Here is a 22,565-nt window from a genome sequence, read left to right as displayed (position 1 = left end):
AGAAAACCAATTTAAGGTTACAGTGGTAATCAACTAGTTGCTATACAATGGGGGCAGAGCTCAACATCCAAGGCTCAAAACAGCTATGTATCTGGATATCGCAATGGAAAACTACACACTCAGTTAAAGAAGAGAGTGAGGGGTGATATGTGAGCAGCTTTCTATCATTTTCACCCACCCCTGTTTTGAACCAGTGTTTCCTTTTGATAATTAGTTTGGGTAAGGACAAGAACAAAATGGCTTCATGTGCAATCATGATAAACTGGAAAGTTAAATATCAGAATTGCAATTGTATTTTCTTACGATGAACTGAACTGTGCTTGTAAACTGTGCTATTTATTTTCACATTTTAACAAATCACCAGAAGGGGACAAGGTATACTCAAGTCAGTTCTTATGAAAATGTAAAGAAAACACTACATTTGTACATGTAGTACATATTAATGTATATAATTAGAGAAATTCTCCCATGTAAAAACAGAAGCACTAGATAGGTTGAACATCACAATTTATTGGCTTTATATATCTTTTTATAATTTTAAAGTTAAAATGTCTTATGCTTTATAATTTCATTCACAGTTATACATAATCTCAGTGTATCTTTAGTCATATAAACTCTCATTCAAGTAGGTCTGACAATAGTAGTATAGATACAACTTAAACCACTCAATACATCAATGCTGCCACACATCATTCACAAATCAATGACAAACAGTTCAATTGCTTCATTGAAATGCAGTGTTAAATAACGGAACTGTACAGGAGTGGCTGCGATCTGTCTCAAATGCAAATTACAAATATGCTTGGAGATTAAACCCAAAACAAGCTAATCATGAAGCTTAAAACTGGGAAAGGCAGTACAAAAAAAATGCCTCACCCCCCTCACAACCTACAAAACCTTCCTTGTGGGTCTGAAACCATGATTTTAATACTGATGTTGATGTTTTCAAAGGATGAGAGGGGAAAGAAACAGGCAAACAGGCAGAAAAAAGTTAACCTTTCAAAAGAACAATAAAACCGAAAAAAAATAAAAGAAAAACCACACAAACTGAGAAACCCCACCGTTTAGGCACAAACCGGGGGGCACTACCTCCGCTTTACCGGACCACTCTTGCTGCCTTTGCTGCCACCCCCGGACTTCCCAGAGCTCTTGGAGGAGAAGAGCTTGGTCATGAACTCAGACACGTCTGGCAGCTCATGATTGGGGTTCAGCATGTTCATGGACTGCTCCATCTCCTGCAGAAACACACAGAATGCTTTAGATCACATGCTGCTCACTCTCTTCCGGTCTCTGTTCTCATCACAGACTAAACAAGGCTTTTGTAGGTGTTCTGCGCAACTCTAACACGCAACTAACAATATGTACACACATAGTGGGGTTTCGTTCAAACACTGCAGGGGACAAGAAATCTTCACTCCACCAGACTATGAACACAACATTTAAAAATTTACATTTAAAATTGAGCTAAGATCCCAGAGAAACGGCATTAGGGTTACCTTTCTCATTTCTGGGTCATTGGTGTTGACAACCTTAGGAAGCAGGACAATGATCAGGAGGGGAAGAACCATCATCATGACCTGGAAAAAAGAGAAGTAAGGATAAAGTAGGGACCTTCGAGTTTGGAAACCAAGATGATCCAATCCGTCTTCCTTGCAATTACTGCATACTCTTGTGGACACTGGCCTCTGCCACTAATCAGGATCATTTCCAGACTATACATGCCAGGACTAACACTAGATTCTAAACAGTGAGAAGTTAAAGATCCTGTACTTATCAATAGTGGACCAGGACCAGTAAAGCCTAGCAAGGTCAGCGAATATCCATTAGCAATGAACTCTCCTCAAAGCAGTAAAGGGTTCTTAAACACACTGTATGTAATGACTTGCTAATGAGCAGAATATATCCACAGTAGGCCAGGAGGTTACTACAAATATTTCTACCATTTCCCTTTCAGAAAGCACAGAGAAAAATCCCTGCAAATTCGGCTCTGGAATTAACAACTTTGTCAAATGTCTCAGCTTACAACAGCATTTTAATAATCAGTGTTACCACTAGGCAGTAAGTAGGACCAGTGGTTTCATTTGAATTAAGAAGTCGGATTAACCAGCCAATGAGACATTGCCTGCTCCTCAACATTGGACCTACCATGGGGTTCATGAGGAAGTCGGTCCAGCCCCAAGTCTCACGTTTCACAAAGTACAAGTGCGGGCCTGAGGACCTCATCTGCAGGGGGTATGGCAGCCGTATCACCTCTGACGTCTTGATGTAGTTCACAGCTCTCGCCCTGCAATTGAAATTATAGAGCTCATCGTAAACTGCCACACTGACTCTGCCATGGACCAAGTAACTCACTTGCCATTAAGAAATTGTGTAGGGGAAAAAAAGCATCAGAAACAATGAAGCTACGACTAATATTTACTGACAGACACAACGAGAGATTGCACTGCTGAAAATGGCAAACTTGGCTGACAAACATTAAAAATGTATTGTGCAATGTGAATACTTTGTACAACCATAGCCTACCTCATTTTCCCTTTTGATGTGATGTCCACTCGAACAGGTTCAAATCTGTAAACTGGAGATACAACTTCAACAACATAGGATCCTGAGGGGACGTCATTCACGGCAAAGCTCCCATCAATTCTGTTAAGAAAAAAATAATAATTTGCTTTGATGGATAAAGGTCCAACAAGATTAAGCGACTGTACGTACATATGACAAAAGCCTCAAATAGGTCGACGACAATAAGCAACTACTGCACAACGATTCATTCAGGACCACTGGGCCTGGCCTTGCACAATCGAATCTCTGTAACACTGTAATATCATTCGTAAGTAATCTAAAAACAATTGCACCACGATAGTACGATAGCAGTTCGAGCCTTCACAAAAAAAGCTCAAACATTATCACACAGAATGTTCGATAGTACCAATCCATTTACGTCAACTTCATTGCATTATTTGCTGGTATCATGCTGTACACATTAATATTAGCAATCTGTACCCTGAAACGGTTATAGTTATCCTGTTTGCCAATTTGCAATCCTGTGGTCCAATTGCAATTCATTAAATACTTCAAAATAGAATGCACGATATATTCTGTGAGTGAATATTTTCCATGTTCAGGTTTGGCTTTAAATTTATCACTCATGGGACTGAGCGAAGTCCAATTTGTTTGGAACGTTTCTGCAAAAGACAGTTAAATAACAGAATGTATAACAATTTTGTTATCAACTGATTGCTACCGCAGAGACTAAAAGCAACACATACCCATAGCATGTTCAACATGGCAATGTAAAATTACGCAGCTTTGAAAATCTCAGCGTTGCCAATTCGCTATAGATCATTAACACAACTTGACATAGTAACGACGTTTCCAGGCATGGTATCAATCTTGATAACGTCGAGTCAAATAACGTAAACAAAAAGTACATACGAGTCATGCTTACATCCAACAAACGCTAGTTAGCTATCATAGCTAGCGAGCTGCACACATTATTAGCCAACTAGCTAATATTACATTAGCGCAGAATGAACCAGCAAACCCTAGATTTTATTCTTAACCCACCGTAAAAACCCGATATGTTCTTCTCCTTCCACCAGAATACGGGCAGTGTTAATCCAATCTTGCGGTCTCATCCCCGGTACGATGGCTCGGCCTTCTATCTTAAACCGGTCTCCATTCGGTTGTACAGCGGCAAGTCCGGAGCCAGGCTCCGGATCACTGAAACACAGAGACGTTGCGTACAAAACATTGAAAATAAACCATGTTTGTGAGATCCTCCTTTGTAGTAACATTCTGATTAACCGTTTACTCAGGAAACCGTGTTGTTCAATGTAGTAGCAGCTAAACTGTGCTTTTCTTTTAAATTTACGCTAAACATCAAACGGACTGAACGCTTCCGCCATCAAGCTGCTTCTTCCTCATGCAAAATATGACGTCGGTATATGTGGACGAAACTTTATTAACAAACCAGGAAAGGAGTAATGTAGTTATATAAACAGTGATCACTAGATACGCAAAACACCTCAAAATGCCTGACTGCGAAGTAGTCTACTACCTACAATAAGATTTCGTTCCTGGAGATCAAGGAATTATTTAAATATTTAAATATTTCCAAGACATTGTTCTTGGATATTGATACACTGCATTTCCGTTTGGTCACAAAGTGTGAACCATTCAGTTAAGTATCGTTAACAAATGTGGAGTTTCTTCTGAAGGATCACATCTGCAGATCTCCTCTTGACTGTTGTAACATGTAATTCCACTGTGTAAGAAACCACCATTATGGCAGTGGTAACAACCCTGTTCCTAGAGATATACAATCCTGTGGGTTTTCATTTCAATCGCACACCGGAGTCAAATTAGCAGCTCAACGCAGATAAGGTGTTATAATGAAAACCTACAGGACCCTCGATCTCCAGGAACAGGGTTGGTTACCACTGCGTTACGAAAATGCCAAGAACCTACATTAGTACACTCCTATGCAGCATTTCCCACAAGGGTAGATGAAGCATATAATGAAGGACTTAGTGCTGAAAATGTTTAATTGCATACAATGCAGAGGTGGAAAGTCCAGGGGTCAGAATGTAGAGGTCCTGCCATGTGTTTCTTCCACTCATGAACTCAGCCAGCTGATTTCACTAGTTATACCTCCTGGTGGAAGAATTGTGCTATTTAGCAAATGCAGGTGATTGGAACAAAATGCTGGAGAGGACCCTAAACCTGGATGTTCCACCACTGGTTACTTTAGGAAACATAACTAATTATTCTTCCTCTGCTACTGAACACTTAAATTTTGAATAAATCAGTTCCCCTAAGACTATAAGAATATTCTATAAACCCAACTTTATCAATTAAGTTATTCTCATTATTGACTGTAAAGCAATTGAATAACTGGACACACAAACTAAGAAAATTTATTTAATAGTTGATTAAAAGCATGTTGAGGAATGTACAATTTACAGCTGAGTGTTTTCTTATTGAACAGGCAAACCATGCTCTAATAAGACTGCTGCGGAAAGTCGCTCCCTTCCAGGAGATCCATTGATATCAAACGCAAGAAGCATGGCAGAGCAGCACCAGGAGAAAAGGCTTGGCACATCACTGAGCGGCCTGGGTTCAGACAGTCTCTTGCACCTCATGGAGTGGAATGTGTGCCATTTTAAGCAAAACGGTCCACTTCAATGTGAAGCAGTCATTCACAGTTCGTTCAAGGCTCCCTGCTGCCCTGCTACTGTCTTCATTTTTAAATAAAGGTGCCTCTGTACTTCTCAGTTCATCAATTCAGTGATTGTTCTTCGCCATCTGCAGCCTTGGTTAGTGTCAGTTCATCTGGCCTTGGGGCCAGTTAGAGCAGGCTGAAGATCCTCTGATTCGAATCAAACGCTTGTAGTGGTCGCTTCCTCACTGAGAAATGAGCCTGGAGTCAGTGCAGCTGGGACAGATATGATTCTATACCCTAAAACATGGGAAAACATTGTGAGCAATCATGAATGTACAGAAATGCATCCATAGCAACACAGTCCTGCTTCTGCCATCAATTATCAATACAAAGTCACTGAGGCAAAGCCTGGAATAGCGCAACTTACCTTTGCTATTTCGCCTGTTGTTCCTGGAACTAAACTCAACTCACGTTTGTGTACCCACAATTCCTGTAGCTGCTGCCTCATGATTTGAACATTCCTACAAGTAAACAAACAGAAATGTAAAAGAACAGCCTCCCTCTTTGAAGACTCCACAGGGTTTGTGGAGTTCATGCAAATGATGCAGGGAAATGAACCCCCCGCCCCCCCCCCTTGCCACTTACATACCAGTCATCTGAACAGCTCTCCTGTGCACTCCTGCTTTTCACAGATAGTTCCGGCCACCATTTTTTAATGACGGACTGAACCCAGTGTAAACCGACTATCAGGTACCTGAAATATACATGTGGTGGTTTTATAAAGTGAAAAATACGATTCTGCAAAATGGTTTACCAATGTTGTGACAAAGCAAGTATTTCAGGCCAACTTACTCTTCATATTTACTGGCAAGAACAGTTTTTACTAGCGGCAGAAGGTCCACACAACAGCCTATAGATATAAGAGGCTTGTCATCTTGTAGGCTATGAAAGAAAACACAATTATCACAAGAGAAACTTTGTTTGATGCTGTGTATTGAACTGGTAGTGGCAGGTGAGCTGGAAACGGGGAGGGCTGAAAATTTAAATTAGTAACTTCATTGATTTAAAGGTAAGGGTTCGGCAATCCTCCCTCACCCACCATTATTTCAAGCTCACCCACCATCACTGCATTACTTACCTTTTTGTAATGACAGGTAAGCAGTCAACAAGCACACCTGTGTCCTGAATTCTTCAGAGGAAACAAAGTAGGAGAAATATGAAATCTCAAGAAGAAACTTTTCAGGGAAAAAAAAACTTTGACCTGAAATCTGTATTTTGTACCTGATCAGATATGCGACTAATTCATTGGCATTTCTTCGCCAAAGAGTCAAAGCAACATTCAGCCTGAGGTTTCTTCCAAAAAGCACATGTGTCATTACATCATGGTCCTTTGACAGCTGTTAAACAGACAGAAGATTCAGTGAGGCGAAGGGTGTTGGATGTAATGGAATGCTAACGTCCAATCAAAAGGTCTTGCCAGATCACATGATTTCTGCCAAGTTCACAAAATGAATTGAGTTTCTGCCGAGGCACCATCCACCGTAACACAGGTGAAATGAACACATGCCAGAGCACAGTACAAAAACAAAAGGAATGCCAGCTTGGTTATTTCCTTACTTCAGTGAAGTACTCGCTGTATTTGGATGCCGGCCCGTCCATCTTGGCTCCCAGTACAGGGTTCAGGGGGAGCCCGCAGTGGTCACTGCAAAGTACCTCCTGCACAGCCTCTGCACAGGTCAGCTCATTCTCCTTGTTGGCCATGTCACAGCCCCTCCGCCGGCTCGCGGCACTCGCCGGCACGTGACACGTCTTCCTCTTGCACGACAGTCGTTTCGCTTTGCTGACTGGAGACCTGCAGGCCAGGGGTCAGGGTTCAGAGGTCAGGTACGCGGCAACAGGCAGGAGCTCACGATAGAGTACTCTTTCACACCGCGTGAAGGGCCCGAGCCTTGCTACTGTGTAGATCGTTTCCGTGCCTCGCTTTCAGATCAGTCAGTGAAACCCGACTATAGACCCGTTTGGTGTGACTCGCAATTGGACTGTTTCTCAAGGAAAACTCACCTCTTTTTATTAATTTCTTCCTTATTAAAATAATCCACCTAAAAGGAGAGGAGAAGTGATGAATGGGGGCTGCTGTGACTGAGCCACAAGCTTCCTTACCCCCCCTCAGTGATACTAAACGCAGGGCTTCACATCAACATACACACGTTCCTAAATGTCGTTCTCATCCATCTCCAAGTGCCTCTGCACCCCACTTCTGTCCTTGATCCTCTTACCTCCCTCATGTTCTTCTCAGCCACACAGTAAGTCCTGCGTTTGAGAGCTTCACTGGCCTGGGATCCCTGGAAACTTCTGAATTCTCTCTCTTCAACGTCATCTCCAGAGGCCATAGCAGCAGAAGACCCTGGAGCAGGTAAAACAGAGCTTTTACTGGCTAAATGCACAACACACCATCACAGGTCAAAAATTAACAACATGCAATCGCTTCCTATTTTGCATAATTCAGGGTGAGTACACTCCTTCATGGTGCAGGACAACCACTATCTGTTCAGCAACACGACCGACACCATTGGTACCATTAACCAAACCTACGATCAAAACTACTGTCAACAAGCCATAAAAATATAAGAGACCTGCAGGCACATACTTACATAACTGAGCATGTGCACATAAGTAAACTACATTTCAACAAAGCTATTTCCGTGTCACGTCAACCACGAACATAAATTAGGCTATTTTGATAACGTCTGCGTCTGCGGTACATTCACTTTGGACACTCCTCGCATAATTACGTTTTGTTGAACTAACAGCTTATAGCTAGAAGACAGTATCATGTAGGCCTAAATAGGTAATACCCTGAATCTGTACAGGTGTACAAACTCGGTTTTAATGAGAACACCATGGACTTGAATAATCAACAAATGACAAACCGCTATGGGAACACACCTCAGCTGAAACAGGAACTGGATGTCCCACCCGACAGCTAGCTACCCTGCAAGTGGTGCATATAGCCAATGTATTCAAGAAAACAAAAAATATGTTACTCAAAACATCCAAGACCCAGTCTGCCAACTGTCTGATCCACCAAGTTCACCTCTATGCTGACCAAGCTAGCCAACGTATTAAATAAGCCAGCTGGAGTTAGTCAGAGCACAGTAGTTTAACTGTAGTAGTTTAACACAGTATTTAAATACCGAGTTTAGCGTTACCATTTCCTTATGTATTTTCACCTAAGTTTTAAAGGAACGGCAAACTAAGTTAGCTAGCCAGTTAATAATTTCATGCATTGTCTTTTATTTGCTAATTTAGCTTATTTGAACACGTTGCATTGACCGAAGATCATGTCTTCTTTTCAACTTAAAGTAACAACGATTAGCTAGCTGATAGCAAGGGTGGGAACGCATTAAGCGAACGTAGGACAGACGGTTGTATTTATCATGAAGTAACAAACTAGTTAATCTAGCTTGCAAATAAAATACTTATAAAGCAGTGGTGTTACGTGCTGCGACTACCCGCTGTCATGCAAAACATTATCTTGATTCTTGGAGGTAAGAGACCTGTGATACTACTAATGTTAAGGCCTATGTATCATACAACCATTTAGAGGTGAGCAAACGGGTAACAGCCCGTGCAAATAACTGACTTAGCTAATGTAGCTAAATTTGTCTAAAACTATACTATATAAATTACTTAATTCCAACCCAAAAGTATCAATTTGAAAGAACGTCTACCTACCCAGCTGAACAGATTCAAGAGGTATTAACTTAAGGTTGCACTGCAGGCTTAATAGCAATCCAACCAGACACAGCATGCACCGAGCTAGCTGGTATTAGCCGAATAAAGTGAATAACACACTTAAGCATTATTTTACTTACAGTCACATTTTGCAAGGATGTTTTGTATTTGATTAAATTAACAGCACACACGCATACAGAGCTGCACAATCCACCAACAGCGATAAAATAAACCTATAGAGCTGTATCCGTCTGAATGAACGGAAACTAGGTAGCTAGCTAGCTGTAATGCACATTAACATCCAGCTATCGTTAGCTTCTTGCTACAAGTCTAAAGAAACCTGCGGCATTCAAACAGAAACACAGCATGTTGGGATTGATTCCAGTCATAAAATATTTGGCGCTATCTTGTGGTGGTCAAGGGGATTACACTGAGCTCGAAGGGCAAATTCTGTAACCTACCTGTACTGCTCACTGACTCACTGGTGGGTCATGTTCACCTAGTTTTTACTAGTCTCATTCAATTGTGTTTATACTGCATTCACCAACTGTAAACTAATGCATCTTCATTCAAGGGTAACATCAATGTCTCTCTCCATTTAATGATTTCAGAGATAATCAGAGTTTTCTTTCCTCTGGTCCAAAGAATAACCTGGACTATTGGAAATGAGGGAAAGATAAGTATATCGACAGGGTCATTCTGTCAGCCTAGAATTTCAAACTTAAGCTCAAAATGCAGTGTGGTTTTAAGCGGCATGAAATGTAAAAACACTGAAACCACTGAGCTGTTGGCCTGTAATGAACAGATCACAGTTCTCATTGTCCTCACAATGACTTGCTCATGTGATGACGGTGTCATGTGTTTTAGAACTAGGTTCTCAAGGAATGCAGACCCGTGGCAAGGTCAATGTGAAATTACATCCCACCTCATCTAGAGATGATCTGTAGGGTGTTTTGCCTCATGCAGAATATGTTTAATGGGGACCCTAGGAAGGTGTACTCCTGACTCTGTTTCTGTGTTTCATATTCCCTGGAGCAAGTAAACTCAGGCTTACCCAACGCCTCTGTTTACTTCCCCTCCTAAGCTGATAGGATGCAGTATAGGAAAAGGAGGGATGGAATCATAATCCACTTCTCTGTCAATTTAGTTCCAGTCATTCCTGGAGTGGAAGGATATGTAAAGAGTGTGGTGAGAGAGGGACAACCCATTGGCATTGTAAAATGCTGTTGCCTGCTCTTGGGTGGGGTCACACGGGTCACCTGGAGCATCTTCTAACTGATCAGCCAAGTTCAAGATCCCAAAGTAACTGCAGCCCATTTCAAAACTGACTTTATTAAGAGGTAGTACTGCCTATCTGCCAAATCTAGTTTGTTGAAAACAAATAATGACATTTCACTGGCAGTAGGCTTTTAAAAATGTTTTTTTTTGTTGCCAAACTGGTGTTTTAATTTGTAAAATTATGCCAGATGTACATGTCAGACCTAAAAAATCTTCTATTACTTATGTTTCAAAGGGTTGGAAGTTAATATCGCTGTCAACCAGTGGAAGATTGATTGTAGTGGAGGCCTGTGAGCTATGAGTCTCCAGAACATCAAACAAGCACTAACCAAGATAGTCTTTCTGATAAAAATCTAAAAGGCATCCTGTCTCTTTGGCATTTTTGTCTCTCATGAGTCAAAATTAATCTCTTTTTAAGTCAAAATCAAACTTATTTTTAAATTTTCTTGTTCATTTGCTTATTTGCTTATTTGTCAAACTTGTGACAAATAAGCATTTTCATGCTTAATATGAAATATTTTGTTTACTGAAATTCTGAAATCATTACTTTTATGTCATCATTATAATTATATGCATGGATAGCTAAGCCAAATGTGAAATTTCTATCTGTGTATGTGATTGCACTGTACAACTAAATTCCTACTAAATTCCAATGAAATTCCTAATGCTCAAATTGATGGTAAAAGTTATTTGTATTTATTCTTCCTCTTTTTAGTAAATTGGGATTTGTTTGAATATTGAGGCAAGGTAATGAATGAACCTATAATGACACAGACAATGTTTATTCCAACAGCACACAATGGGCAGGTGATAGGTGGCAACTATATCAAATACTCTTGGTGCTTAATCCTCTCCTGTATGATAGATCCAAGTAAACTTGCCCTGGATACCTCTACAAACCTGCAGCTTCATTCATAAAACACTTGTTCCAGCCACAGATGCCGGCAGTGTTGTTATAGTAAGAATGCATAACATGATATTGGGGAAACACTTGTGTGTGACACAGGAGAGGCATTAGTGCTGGATCTGTTCTGGGCTGGGCTTTAAGAGATGGTGCACAAAACTCCTCTAACAAGGGCTTAGTGAAAGTGAACTATTCCATTTTACCTCCTGCAATCACACCTTGGGCCTGTAGATAAAAAAAAAAAATTTAATAAAAACACATCATGGATCCATGCAGAACTCTAATTTTTGACATCTGAACTTTCAATCCCTGGCAAAAGCCTTGGGCATGCTACTAGGTACTGTGTTTCAATGACTGCAGTGTCCAAAATAACAAGTTTGGAGCAGTTTGGAGCTATAATTATTATTGGGTTGAGATTCATGGCAAATCATTTTGAGTTATAGAGTGATGTTTATAATGTATATAATGTTTATAATCACAATTAATCTTGTGAATTTGGTGACATATGAAAATGACATGCTGAACTGGGCCATTTTAACCATTTTTAAAAAATCCCATGCTAAGTTTCAGCAGTCTGCTTCGCAAAGCTTCTGAAGATACATCCATCCATCCTGCTTTACCCGCTTATCCTTGGCAGGGTCGCGAGTGTGGTGCTGGATTATGTCCCAGCATGCTCTGGGCGAGAGGCAGGAGTACACCCTTGACAGGCCTCCTGTCTATCACAGGGCGCTGCTGAAGATCTATGGCAGAAATCCCTTCGCAAGAGCACGAGTGTAGAGTGTGTATTGAGTGTGCTAGGGCGGGTTTAGGATTTTGCTCAACCGCACTAGGACTTAAAGCCTGGGTATGGAGTGAGTTCTAAATCAACTGCTAAATCAATGTCAAAAAGAGCAAACTGACTGAGGCAGTGTAAAGAAAGACAAGGTTGTTATCCGATAGGGGTCACTGTGGAACCTTTTAGGGTAATACGCTTTTGGTTAACCTTGAGGAGCTTGAACAAACAAGTCTACCCGGATGAAAAGGTTTGTAAAAAACCTTGAGGCCTTTTACGACTTCTGGTTTTGCTGCCTTGTTTACACTGTGTATTGGAACAGCCACACCTTCTGGGACTAAGCTCATATCAGTGATAATAGCACTGTATCAAAGATATCCAAGATATCAAAAAGCTGTGGAAAGGCTCACTTATGTTTTTGGGCAAATTGGCTTGTGATTTTCATTTAGATCATGTTGAGGCTATTGGAATTTAACTTTATAAATTGCTTATAAATCACAATAACACATAGGCTATGCCTATGGCACATATGTATTGTCATGGAGAAATAATTTACACGGATCACTGAAGAAAGCGGTACATATTTAGATGATCCACCCATTGCTAGGATATCAGTAAAGGAACAATTATAATGGGCGAATAACTAAAATAAATTTCTCTCTCCTTCATATATATCTTTTAAAGATGCAGAAAAGAACTTAGTATACCCATTGCTTTTAAAACCAGACTATCTCAGATAAAGGGCAACACCCATAGCGTCTGTAAAAGCTTTAAAAGCTTTGCTTTTAAACCAAGTGTTTTGTGTATAAAACTTTATGTGTCTCCAGATGACAAAACACAGATGGGTCCTCTGGGTAAAACTGCTTCAAACGAAGGCAGACAAATAGCTGCTCATATGATAAAAGAGCTGAAGGTTTTACTGGAGAGTCTTGGAGGTATTAAAGCTATTAAATTCAGTCTCCTTCTGCTTGAGCTGCCTGTCCAGGTTCATTCTCCAAATACTCCGAATGCCAGGAAGTATAACCAGTGGACATACAGAACAGGACCCAAAACCTTTCATTCTTTGCATAGAGATGAACATTATTTGAATATTTCATAGGCTTATTGTTAACATAAATTATTATAAATCTCAGTTATTGTTTTCTTTCTTTACAAGGACTGAAGTAATGAGAATAGTTAAGCTCTAGGCTTTATCTTAATATGAATGGCAAAACTATAAAAAAATTTTTATTCAATTACTATTTATGTTATAGGCCTCGTTATTCATAAGTAAGAGAGTAAATTGTGGGGGTTTTTTTCCAGTTCATCTGATACATTTAATCCCATTGGCCGGGCCATTTACAGAAAAGTGGACCTGACCATCCCAAAGTCCTCTGGGTAATTACACAACACAAGGGATTTTGTGCGTCAGCAGCAGAGATCATCCAGGAATCTGTTGCCAGAGGCCAAGGACAAAGACACTCATTGATACTTTAACGTAGTAGATGGAATCACCATACCAGTGATCTGTTACCAATAATTCTTAATAAATCGGAATACCTTGCATTGGAAAAACACCGTACACACCATACTGTACTGTTTTGTAATTTACTGACACTACTTAAGTTAGCATACTGCTGTTTTTATTATTGTCTACATGTACATTATTTGTATTTTTCTACTTTTCTTATTTTACTGTATTATTGTACTTTTATTGTTTTTTACTTTAAAGTGTGTTGAGACTTCTGTGAAATGCACTTAAAAATAAACTTGATTTAATTAGATTTGATTTGAAATAGTAGTCTGTCATTCCTGGTTAGACCTCTTCTAAAACAGAGCATGATATCAATCATTTTGTTTATATTGCATATCTGTTTCCAGCGGTGTCACACACAAGCTTCGTCCTGTTTTTCAGTGACCATCTATGGCGCCGGCACATTCCGTGGGAGACCACAAAAGTGATGGCATAAAAGGCAGCTGAAAGGATGGATGGACCAGAAATAGTTCATATTTCCGCCACCAAGCATGTAGCCTAGCTCAAACACTCACGCCAGCAGCCACAATATTATGACATGCCAAAGACATTTTCCAATGACTGATTTTGAAAGCACTGCAGTGTGATGTGAATGGCTGATATAAATCCTTTTGCACGCAAGCTATTTCAGCTGCTCCTTTCAGAGTCCTAAGTTTTAGCGGGCAGCTAGCATGCATCATTTAAATATGAATGTCAACAATAGCAAAGAAAAAACAGATTGTAAATCTCTTTTGATTAAAATGATTTATTGGCCAGTCAAATACAACTTCTTTACAGTTGGAATGTTTTTCAAATTTTCCAAAAGACTGTTATATGTATGCTGATGCCTCAGACTAAAAGAAAATGTATGTATCTCACCTTTTCATAAATATGATATAACATATTTATGCATAACAACTCTGGAAAACAATCTATATGAAACAGAGAATTGTGTTCCTGTTCCAGAGCTGGTCCAAAATTAGAGATAAGTGTTCTCAGCAGGTAATATGATATATATTTGTTATATTAGAATTTACATTATACACCATAAGCTGTACTGCACTGGTGGTGCTGATTGTGTGTTAATACCTTGTATTACCAGTCATATATAAAACCAGTTGGACAACTTGACAGCGTCTTTAGAAGTGACTTTACTCTAGAAAGTTATGCATGAGTCCTACTTCCTGCTCACATCTCTCACTACGGATACCCACACAGTACACACAGCACATAAACATAAGGGTCACATCACCGGAATGACAGAATAATCTAAAAAAAACACTTGCATGTGTATGGTAACTACAGTCACATGCTACTACTGCACTCTGCAACAGCTTTACAGGTACAGAGCCCCCACACCCTACTCGCCCCATAACTATGTGCTTGTACTCCAATATTGCCTGTGATGAATGATCATTGCACACCAGATGGCACTGTGAGTCTGTGTATTCTGTGTGTGTCTTGGCCACACAGTTCCATTAGATTCAGTATGAGCCACAGGGGAGGGTTTATAGAGGTACGGTTTCTGACTCAGTTACGAGCCTGTAGTCTACTACTAAGACTACTGTTTCGACTACACAGCAGTCTCTGGAAAAACCACTTAATGGATACATTACTGGACATTTAGTATTGGGGTACAATATATGCAAATATCATGATACACTGGGAGGTTTTATTTATCACTTACTAGAGGATTTAGTTATTTATTTTTGAATTACAATGGATTCAAAGTTTTGGAATTGCGAACAGTGCATTTTTGTGCCACTGGGATTATGACAGTATTTGCTGTCATGTGCAATTAATATACACCAGTGAAAAAACAAAGGGATTGATGTGTTAAGGTCTTTACATTGATGCCATTTCTTGTAATCTCAAAACACCAACCTTCTCCATGGTTACTGTCCAGTCACTTCTGGGGGTTTGGGGGTTTTTTCACCTGTCTCACCATATAAGGTTACATAGCACTCTTTTTTTTCATCTTTTTTGGACAACCATCTCTCCAAACTGAGAGGGAAATGAAATTACTGAAAGCCATGAAGGAACGCTCACTGTTAATGACAGCCTATTTATAGATGTGTTTCCTCTTCGCGCATGACATATAAGCCTAGATTTCGCCAGAGAAAATATTTAGAAAAATTCACGTGCCCAGGAAGGGTGAAAAAAAAAAGAAGCGTTCCCCGACCTGAAGCACACGCCCTTCCTTGAAGTTCCGACCGGAGGCGTTTGAATAAAAGCCCCCTGTACGCTGTTCCTCGGCCCTGCGAGGTGATGAACGTTCGCGGGCTTTCATAAATCAGGGAAACGGGGAGGAAATGCCGAGTGTGTTCGCCTCACCTTGCCTCCTGTCTGGAGAGACGAGTGTTTGGATTTGAGGTAGCTCCGCGGTGGGAAGATTTTCTTTGGAGAGCGGCAGAGAGGGGATTTATGAAGAGGACCTGTATTCTGTGAGTGTCGGTGTGGGCCTCCGGGGCCACGCGTGTTGGTCGAATGCAAGCGGCTTGTGCTTAAAGAGCCAGGCCCTCGTCTCCCGGGTGTGCTCGTTTTCCGTGAGGAACGCGGCACTACCGCCTCACACAGGCCATTCATAGCGGGCCCAGAGGTGTATGAGGGGGGAAATGCTTTCGTTTGATTTGTTTCTGCTGCAGCCCTAATGCCCAGAATGTGGCTGAAAGGGAGACCACAGCCGCCCAGTAATATGACTGCAGGTGGCTTGACCTGCAAAAGGCCTGACTCAGTACTGCTGCTACATGGGGAAGTAGTCAGTTCTTCAGCTGTAGGGGTATCGTCAATAATCAGAAATTCAGCAGTAAGAGTATCTTCAATAGTCAGTAGTTAAGTAGCAAAGGTATCCTCAATAGTTAGTACTTCAGCAGCAAGGGTATCCTCAATAGTCAGTACTTCAACAGTAGGACTATCCTCAATAGTTAGTACTTCAGCAGTGGCGGTATCTTCAATAGTCAGTGCATCAACAGTAGTATTATCCTCAATAGTCAGTACTTCAGCAGCTGGGACATCCTCAATAGTCAGTACTTCAGCAGTAGGACTACCCTCAATAGTCAGTACTTCATCAATAGGGGTATCCTCAATAGTCAGTACTCTAGCAGTATTGTCACTGAACATGCCATTCGTGCTAACATAGGAGCATCATCACTGAATAAGCTTGCGACAGCAGTGCTAAATATACGGGTATACGAGTCAGTACTGATGCTGTAGGGGTATCCTCACCAAACAGGCCCATGTCAGTACTGCCATCATCCTTCATTCTACTGTCCTTTTTGGAATGGTCTTGGCAAGTGTGGAAGCAAGGAGAGACAGAATTTAAGTTCAAATGCCCCCATACTCCCATCTCCTTCGATGCAACGTCTCCTCGGAAATGGAGGGTGGGGTTAAAAAGCCTGCTCCACGAGGCAAAGGGCAGGGGTGGGGATTACCAGTCTGACACAATCACTCCAGTCAGCACAGGAGAGCTTGACTGAGCCCTATCAGCTGAATAACAGAGAAATGGTGCCTTCCCAAATCCTAGCTGCTGATTACTCAAGGCTGAGTACCCATTTCAGGTCCCAGAGGGCTTCTTTCCTTACACTCTTTATGTAATGCGATTTCTACGTCTTTTTAAAGATTAGCTAAGCTGCTCTCACCAATGGTGGAGGATAAGCGCGCAGAACAGTGAATGAAGGGTTTCTGTTGCTAATTAGCTAAGAAATTTGTGGAATGGCACCTCTGTGACATATTCATTTCATTGCCATTCCTGCTCTGTTTTTCCAGTGACTCCCCCCCCCCCACCCCCCGCCCCCGAGCAACAGGAGCTGGTTCAGCATACCAATTGCCTGTACAACAGGAAGGACTACTCCCAGAATCCCATGGGAGGTTTCTTGCTAGTCCAAATGGAAAGTAGCACTGCGGTCTCCTGTCCCTGCCTGGAGCACACGGCATGCCCAAGGTTTATGTCTGTTTCATAAGAGCTCATAAAAGCAGTGTACAGAGAAATTCACACATGCATTTAAAAACGTATGCACCATTATGTAAGCTACCACTGACAGTTATAAAGAATATCATTTTTCTGCGTAAAGGAAAGATGATTAAAAGTATGATTGAAGTGTCAAGGACAATGTGAGTTATTTTCTGGTGTGCTGTTCTTCCACGATGGGGAGGGACGGATACTCAGGAAGGAGAGGTACGCAGCTCATTTCTCAGGTCAGTAAAGCGATAGCCCAGGAGAGGGTCCAGCTAGGCAGGGGATTGACCACAGGCCAGCGGCCTCTCTCCCACTGCAGGAAGCTACAGGCCCAGGGGTTCCTTCGGCTCAGCTCCCAGATGGAGACATACGTACCTGGGTCCTGGGAAAGGGCAAAGCATACCCCCCCACCTGACACACCGGCCTTTCTCCCCACCATGGCTACCACACACCAGACTTCACAGGTCATTTGGGCCATTGTGTATTAAGAGGACTGTGGGATTGATTGGACTTACATGGCCAGGGGAGGCCACAGGGTGTGGAGTCCAGGGCACTGGCATTCCACCTCACGCAGTAAAATGTCCAGTGTTAATTCTGCTCTAACATAAAGTAAATATGAGTCCAATAGGGACCACATGCATGTATTTAACTTGTCTGGCCACTGTATGCCCTGTCTAGGTCTTCGGCTGTGCGGTTGACCCAGTTCCGACAGTGTGCAGTGTTGGTTTGGCTTGCAGGCTTATTCTGAAGTAGGCGCATGGGAGTGTGTATATCAGTCGGCTCCAGATGGTCCAAGAGGGGGGGAAATCTCCAGATGTGGACAAGCTACAAAAGCAAGTGGCACTGAGCCTGACCCCAGACACATGTAGGCCCCTGACACCACATGCATGCTACTTCATCTTGTCTTTTCTACGTCCGCAGTGTGAAAAACTGATGACCCACTTCTCAAACGCTCTCTCAACAGACCAACATTACACAGTGACAATTGGCCCTGGTAGGCTACGTGGGCGGCACGGTGGCGCAGTGGGCAGGCCTCACAGCAAGAAGGTCCTGGGTTCGAGCCCCCGTCCTGGCCTTTCTGTGTGGAGTTTGCATGTGTGGAGTTTGCATGTTCTCCCCGTGTCTGCGTGGGTACACCGGTTTCCTCCCACAGTCCAAAGACATGCAGGTAGGCTAATTGGAGAGCGTAAATTGCCCCTGGGTGTACTCCTGTACTCCGTTGCCCTTGACCAAGGCACTGGCCTTGGAACTGGAGTTGGTCCCCGGGCGCTGCACTGTGGCTGCCCACTGCTCCTAAGTAATTAGGATGGGTTAAATGCAGAGGACAAATTTCACTGTATGTACATGTATATGCATGTGACAAATAAAGCCTTCTTCTTCATATCCACAGTCAGCCCTGTTAGACTATATTAACTCTGTATAGGTGTAGTTATCCTTAACACTGTACGGCTTCAGTAGGCCTGGTTAGACTACATTAACAATAGAGCTAAAATGTTCCATGTTGGACTACATTAAAGGAAAATTTTACCCATACCCAGCTTACTAAACTACAATCTCCCATAATGCATTTCATTCTCCTCTGCCCTTCAAAAGTGAAGAAAACTTGCATTGCAGTCTGGAAAATGAGGCAATGGAGAAAATAAAATAATGGATTCCTGTCAGTCTTGTATAAACTAATATAAAGTATAAATGTCATCCTTGGTGTTTCAAATAGGTTAATACATCCAGGACAAATGTTGACACATGACACCCCACATTACAGAACTCACCAAGCATGCTTAAGGGAATGTAAAATAAGTAGAATAAACACCACTTTAAAAGCATATTTTTCTGTTGATGTGAATGGCAGTGGAGTGCTTATTATTTTAATTAGGACCTTGCTGATGTGATTTCTAGAACCATTATGTGATATAGCTAATGATTTATCCACATGGCAGGGTTGAATTAATTAATAGAAAATTATATTTTAAATATATATTTAGTATTTTAAACTTTAACTCCATACAGCTATATTAGGCTATGTTGGACTCCTTTGATTGAAAGGATTGCGGTTATGTGTTGCTATTTCACACAATCACAAAAATGGTATTATAATAATAGCATTAATTCACTGAATAAATGCTTCTGGTGTAGATGCTGCCCACATATTTACTTTATGTAAAAGAGATGGTGTGAGATAAGGACACAGTGCATTAGCCTGTACTGTGTAACTTCAGAACAGGATACTTACATCATGCAAAATAAACTCAGGAATATTCTTTGAATATGGCCAAAAGCCCTGGAGGGTCTATCACTGACTTTCATAGCATAGAGCACACGTTTATTTATTCCTTCTTGCAACAAATTACTATTACCATAAATTTCACAAAATTAGTTTCCATTCAGTCATTTTCGTGAAGGTCGTGGTACGTGACTGAGCTGACGCACTGGGCTTACTTAAGGAGTATGATCCCAGATGTGGTTTTCTGCGCTAATTATTCTGAGCGCTCAGATCTGTTCCAGGGTTGGCCAAGACACAGAGGAAACTAAAGCTCTCCATGCCCAGGTCTGGAAAATCTATTCTGCCTTAATGGCGTGACGCTGCGACATCGAAACGCACTACCTGTTGATGGCAGCATACATCACTGGGAAATCTGTCCACCAAAACTATGGCAACATGGGGAGATCAAAAAATTGTCAGGACTGTTGAAGAAAATCAGACATTCTTGGGGAAGTAAAAAAGAGACCCCGGTGATTTGGTTTCCTTGTTGTGCCTGTCTAGTTTGTGCAGTTTTCATTTTGTCAGGGTCAAAATCAGAAGCCTGTGTCAAATACACTTATCATGAAATTCTGCTCAGTTTAAGTTTTGGTATTGCATTGCATTAAGACAGCAGACTCTCATCTAGAACAAACAAAAAAATAATAATTACATGAATTTTTACAGACACAAAGGTAAAGCTCCTGGTTTAAGGACAAGCTGCAACAGCCAAGGTGGGACTCAATCCAACAACCTCCCATTTACAAGCCCAGTTTCATGACCAGTACAGTACACTACCATATAACCAGACAAGATTTCTACCTGTTCATAGCATAGTGTCAGCTCTGAACTGAATTAAGAATTTCTGATGAATGCCAATTCAGTTCTTGCTAAGTAGCAACTGTAAGCCTTGTAATAAAAAGGACATAGGGCAAACATGAATGCTTTTTACAGCTGTTCATACATACCATATTATATCCACAATATCTCCTGACTCACATATTTAGAAAGGTTGTCTTTGAAATCCAGATAAAAAATCACATGCTGGGAGGCATAAACAGCAAATATTTTATCACTGAGCTGGCAGTATATCAACATGGAGACACAAACAGTGCATGCCAGTAATAACCACTCATGAAGAGGAAAATCAAGCAAGAACAATGAACAACAACCGAGCGGAGAGCTGACTCAGTCTGTTGACTTTATCCATACCCTACAGCAGGGAGAGAACAATCGGATTGCTTTTATCTACAATGAAAAGAAAGTAGGCCCCCTTACCAACATTTTTGTTAAGTTCAATCTGGAGATTATAACTTTCTATGTAATGTTATTACTGACAGTTGTGCTGCTGTCATATAATTCCACCGCAATACTTGCTCAACCATGTTTATTATCTAGAAAAATAAAACTATCAATGCGTAACTATCCAGAGCGCCCTCAAACTCATCCTTTCTTTTTCTAGTACAGTAATGTATATTGCATGACATCTACATACTGTCTTGAGCTACAGTGCCCTCCAAAAGTATTGGAACAGCAAGGCCAATTCCTTTGTTTTTGCAATACACTGAATACATTTGGGGTTGAGATAAAAAGATGAACATGAGACAAGAGTTCAGAATTTCAGCTTTTATTTCCTGGTATTTACACCTAGATGTGTTAAACTACTTAGAACATAGCACCTTTGGTATCAGACCACCCAATTTTTAGGTGAGCAAAAGTATTGGAACAGCGAGTGTTTAAGTAAATGAAAGCAAATAACACTTAATATTTGGTAGCATATCTCTTGCTTGCAATAACTGCATCAAGCCTGCGACCCATTGACATCACAAAACTGTTGCATTCTTCTTTTGTGATGCTTTTCCAGGCTTTTACTGCAGCCTCTTTCAGTAGTTGTTTGTTTCGCGGGGTTTTTCCCTTCAATCTCCTCTTCAGGAGGTGAAATGCATGCTCAATTGGGTTAAGGTCTGGTGATTGACTTGGCCAGTCTAAAACCTTTCACTTTTTCTCCCTAATGAAATCATTTGTTGTGTTGGCAGTGTGTTTTGGGTCATTGTCTTGCTGCATGATGAAGTTCCTCCCAATTAGTTTGGATGCATTTCTCCGTAAGTTGGCAGACAGAATGTTTTTGTAGACTTCTGAATTCATCCTGCTGCTACCATCATGAGTTACATCATCAATAAAGATTAGTGAGCCCACTCTAGAAGCAGCCATGCAAGCCCAAGCCATGACACTTTCTCCACCGTGCTTCACAGATGAGCTTATATGTTTTGGATCATGAGCAGATCCCTGCTTTCTCCATAATTTGGCCTTTCCATCACTTTGGTAGAGGTTAATCTTGGTCTCAGCAGTCCATAAAACTGTGTTCCAGAACTTTTGTGACTCTGTACTTCTTTGCAAATTGTAATCTTGTCTTCCGATTCTTACTACTGATGAGTGGTTTGCATCTTGTGGTATAGCCTCTATATTGCTGCTCTCTAAGTCTTCTTCGAACAGTTGATTGAGATACCTTCACCCCTGTCCTGTGGAGATTGTTTGTGATGTCACTGATTGATGTTTTGAGGTTTTTCTTCACAGCTTTCACAATGTTTCTGTCATCAACTGCTGTTGTTTTCCTTGGTCGACCTGTTCGATATCTGTTGCTCAGTACGCCAGCGGTTTCTTACTTTTTCAGGACATTCCAAGTTGTCGTACAAGCTATCCCCAATGCTTGTGCAATGGCTCCGATTGATTTCCCCTCTTTTCTAAGCTTGCTTTTCTCCCAAAGACAGCTCTCTGGTCTTCATGTTAGTTTATCTTTTATAACACAAATGCAGTTTTCACAGGCAAAACCCAAGGCTAAAACCAAGTGTAGACATTCAGAACTATATATTGTTTAACCAATCAATCTAACAGGACACTTCGGGGAAACAAGAAACACCTGTCAGTCACATGTTCCAATACTTTTGCTCACCTAAAAATTGGGTTGTCTGATACAAAAGGTGATATGTTCTAAGTTGTTTAACAAATCTAGATAAAATACCAGGAAATAA

At 41.1% G+C, this 22,565-nt stretch overlaps 2 protein-coding genes across 4 annotated transcripts; both read right to left on the bottom strand.

The window, feature by feature from the left end:
• Nucleotides 1-490: 490 nt before the first annotated feature.
• LOC118230450 (ER membrane protein complex subunit 7-like) lies at nt 491-3,957 on the bottom strand. Its single transcript, XM_035423478.1, has 5 exons — nt 3,568-3,957; nt 2,524-2,643; nt 2,146-2,284; nt 1,497-1,577; nt 491-1,235 (listed from the first exon to the last, which is right to left on the bottom strand). Exons 1-5 carry the CDS (start codon nt 3,795-3,797, stop codon nt 1,086-1,088), a joined length of 720 nt encoding a protein of 239 aa, XP_035279369.1. The 5' UTR covers nt 3,798-3,957; the 3' UTR covers nt 491-1,085.
• Nucleotides 3,958-4,909: 952 nt separating this feature from the next.
• LOC118230449 (KATNB1-like protein 1) lies at nt 4,910-9,255 on the bottom strand. Of its 3 annotated transcripts, none has more exons than XM_035423476.1 (10): nt 9,040-9,255; nt 7,441-7,568; nt 7,226-7,263; nt 6,782-7,016; nt 6,446-6,561; nt 6,303-6,353; nt 6,017-6,106; nt 5,814-5,918; nt 5,592-5,685; nt 4,910-5,461 (listed from the first exon to the last, which is right to left on the bottom strand). In XM_035423476.1, the coding sequence occupies exons 2-10, from the start codon at nt 7,552-7,554 to the stop codon at nt 5,429-5,431; spliced, it is 876 nt and encodes a 291-aa protein (XP_035279367.1). In that variant the 5' UTR covers nt 7,555-7,568; nt 9,040-9,255; the 3' UTR covers nt 4,910-5,428. The 3 variants fall into 3 exon arrangements, with proteins under 3 accessions (XP_035279367.1, XP_035279365.1, XP_035279368.1); XM_035423474.1 differs by lacking the exon at nt 9,040-9,255 and adding an exon at nt 8,900-9,025; XM_035423477.1 differs by lacking the exon at nt 9,040-9,255 and adding an exon at nt 8,111-8,310.
• Nucleotides 9,256-22,565: the final 13,310 nt, after the last annotated feature.

The sequence above is a fragment of the Anguilla anguilla genome, chromosome 6 (assembly GCF_013347855.1).
Source record: "Anguilla anguilla isolate fAngAng1 chromosome 6, fAngAng1.pri, whole genome shotgun sequence".
NCBI lineage: Eukaryota > Metazoa > Chordata > Actinopteri > Anguilliformes > Anguillidae > Anguilla > Anguilla anguilla.
Note: the sequence above shows the minus strand (reverse complement) of the source record. Positions and strands in the feature narration are given on the sequence as shown.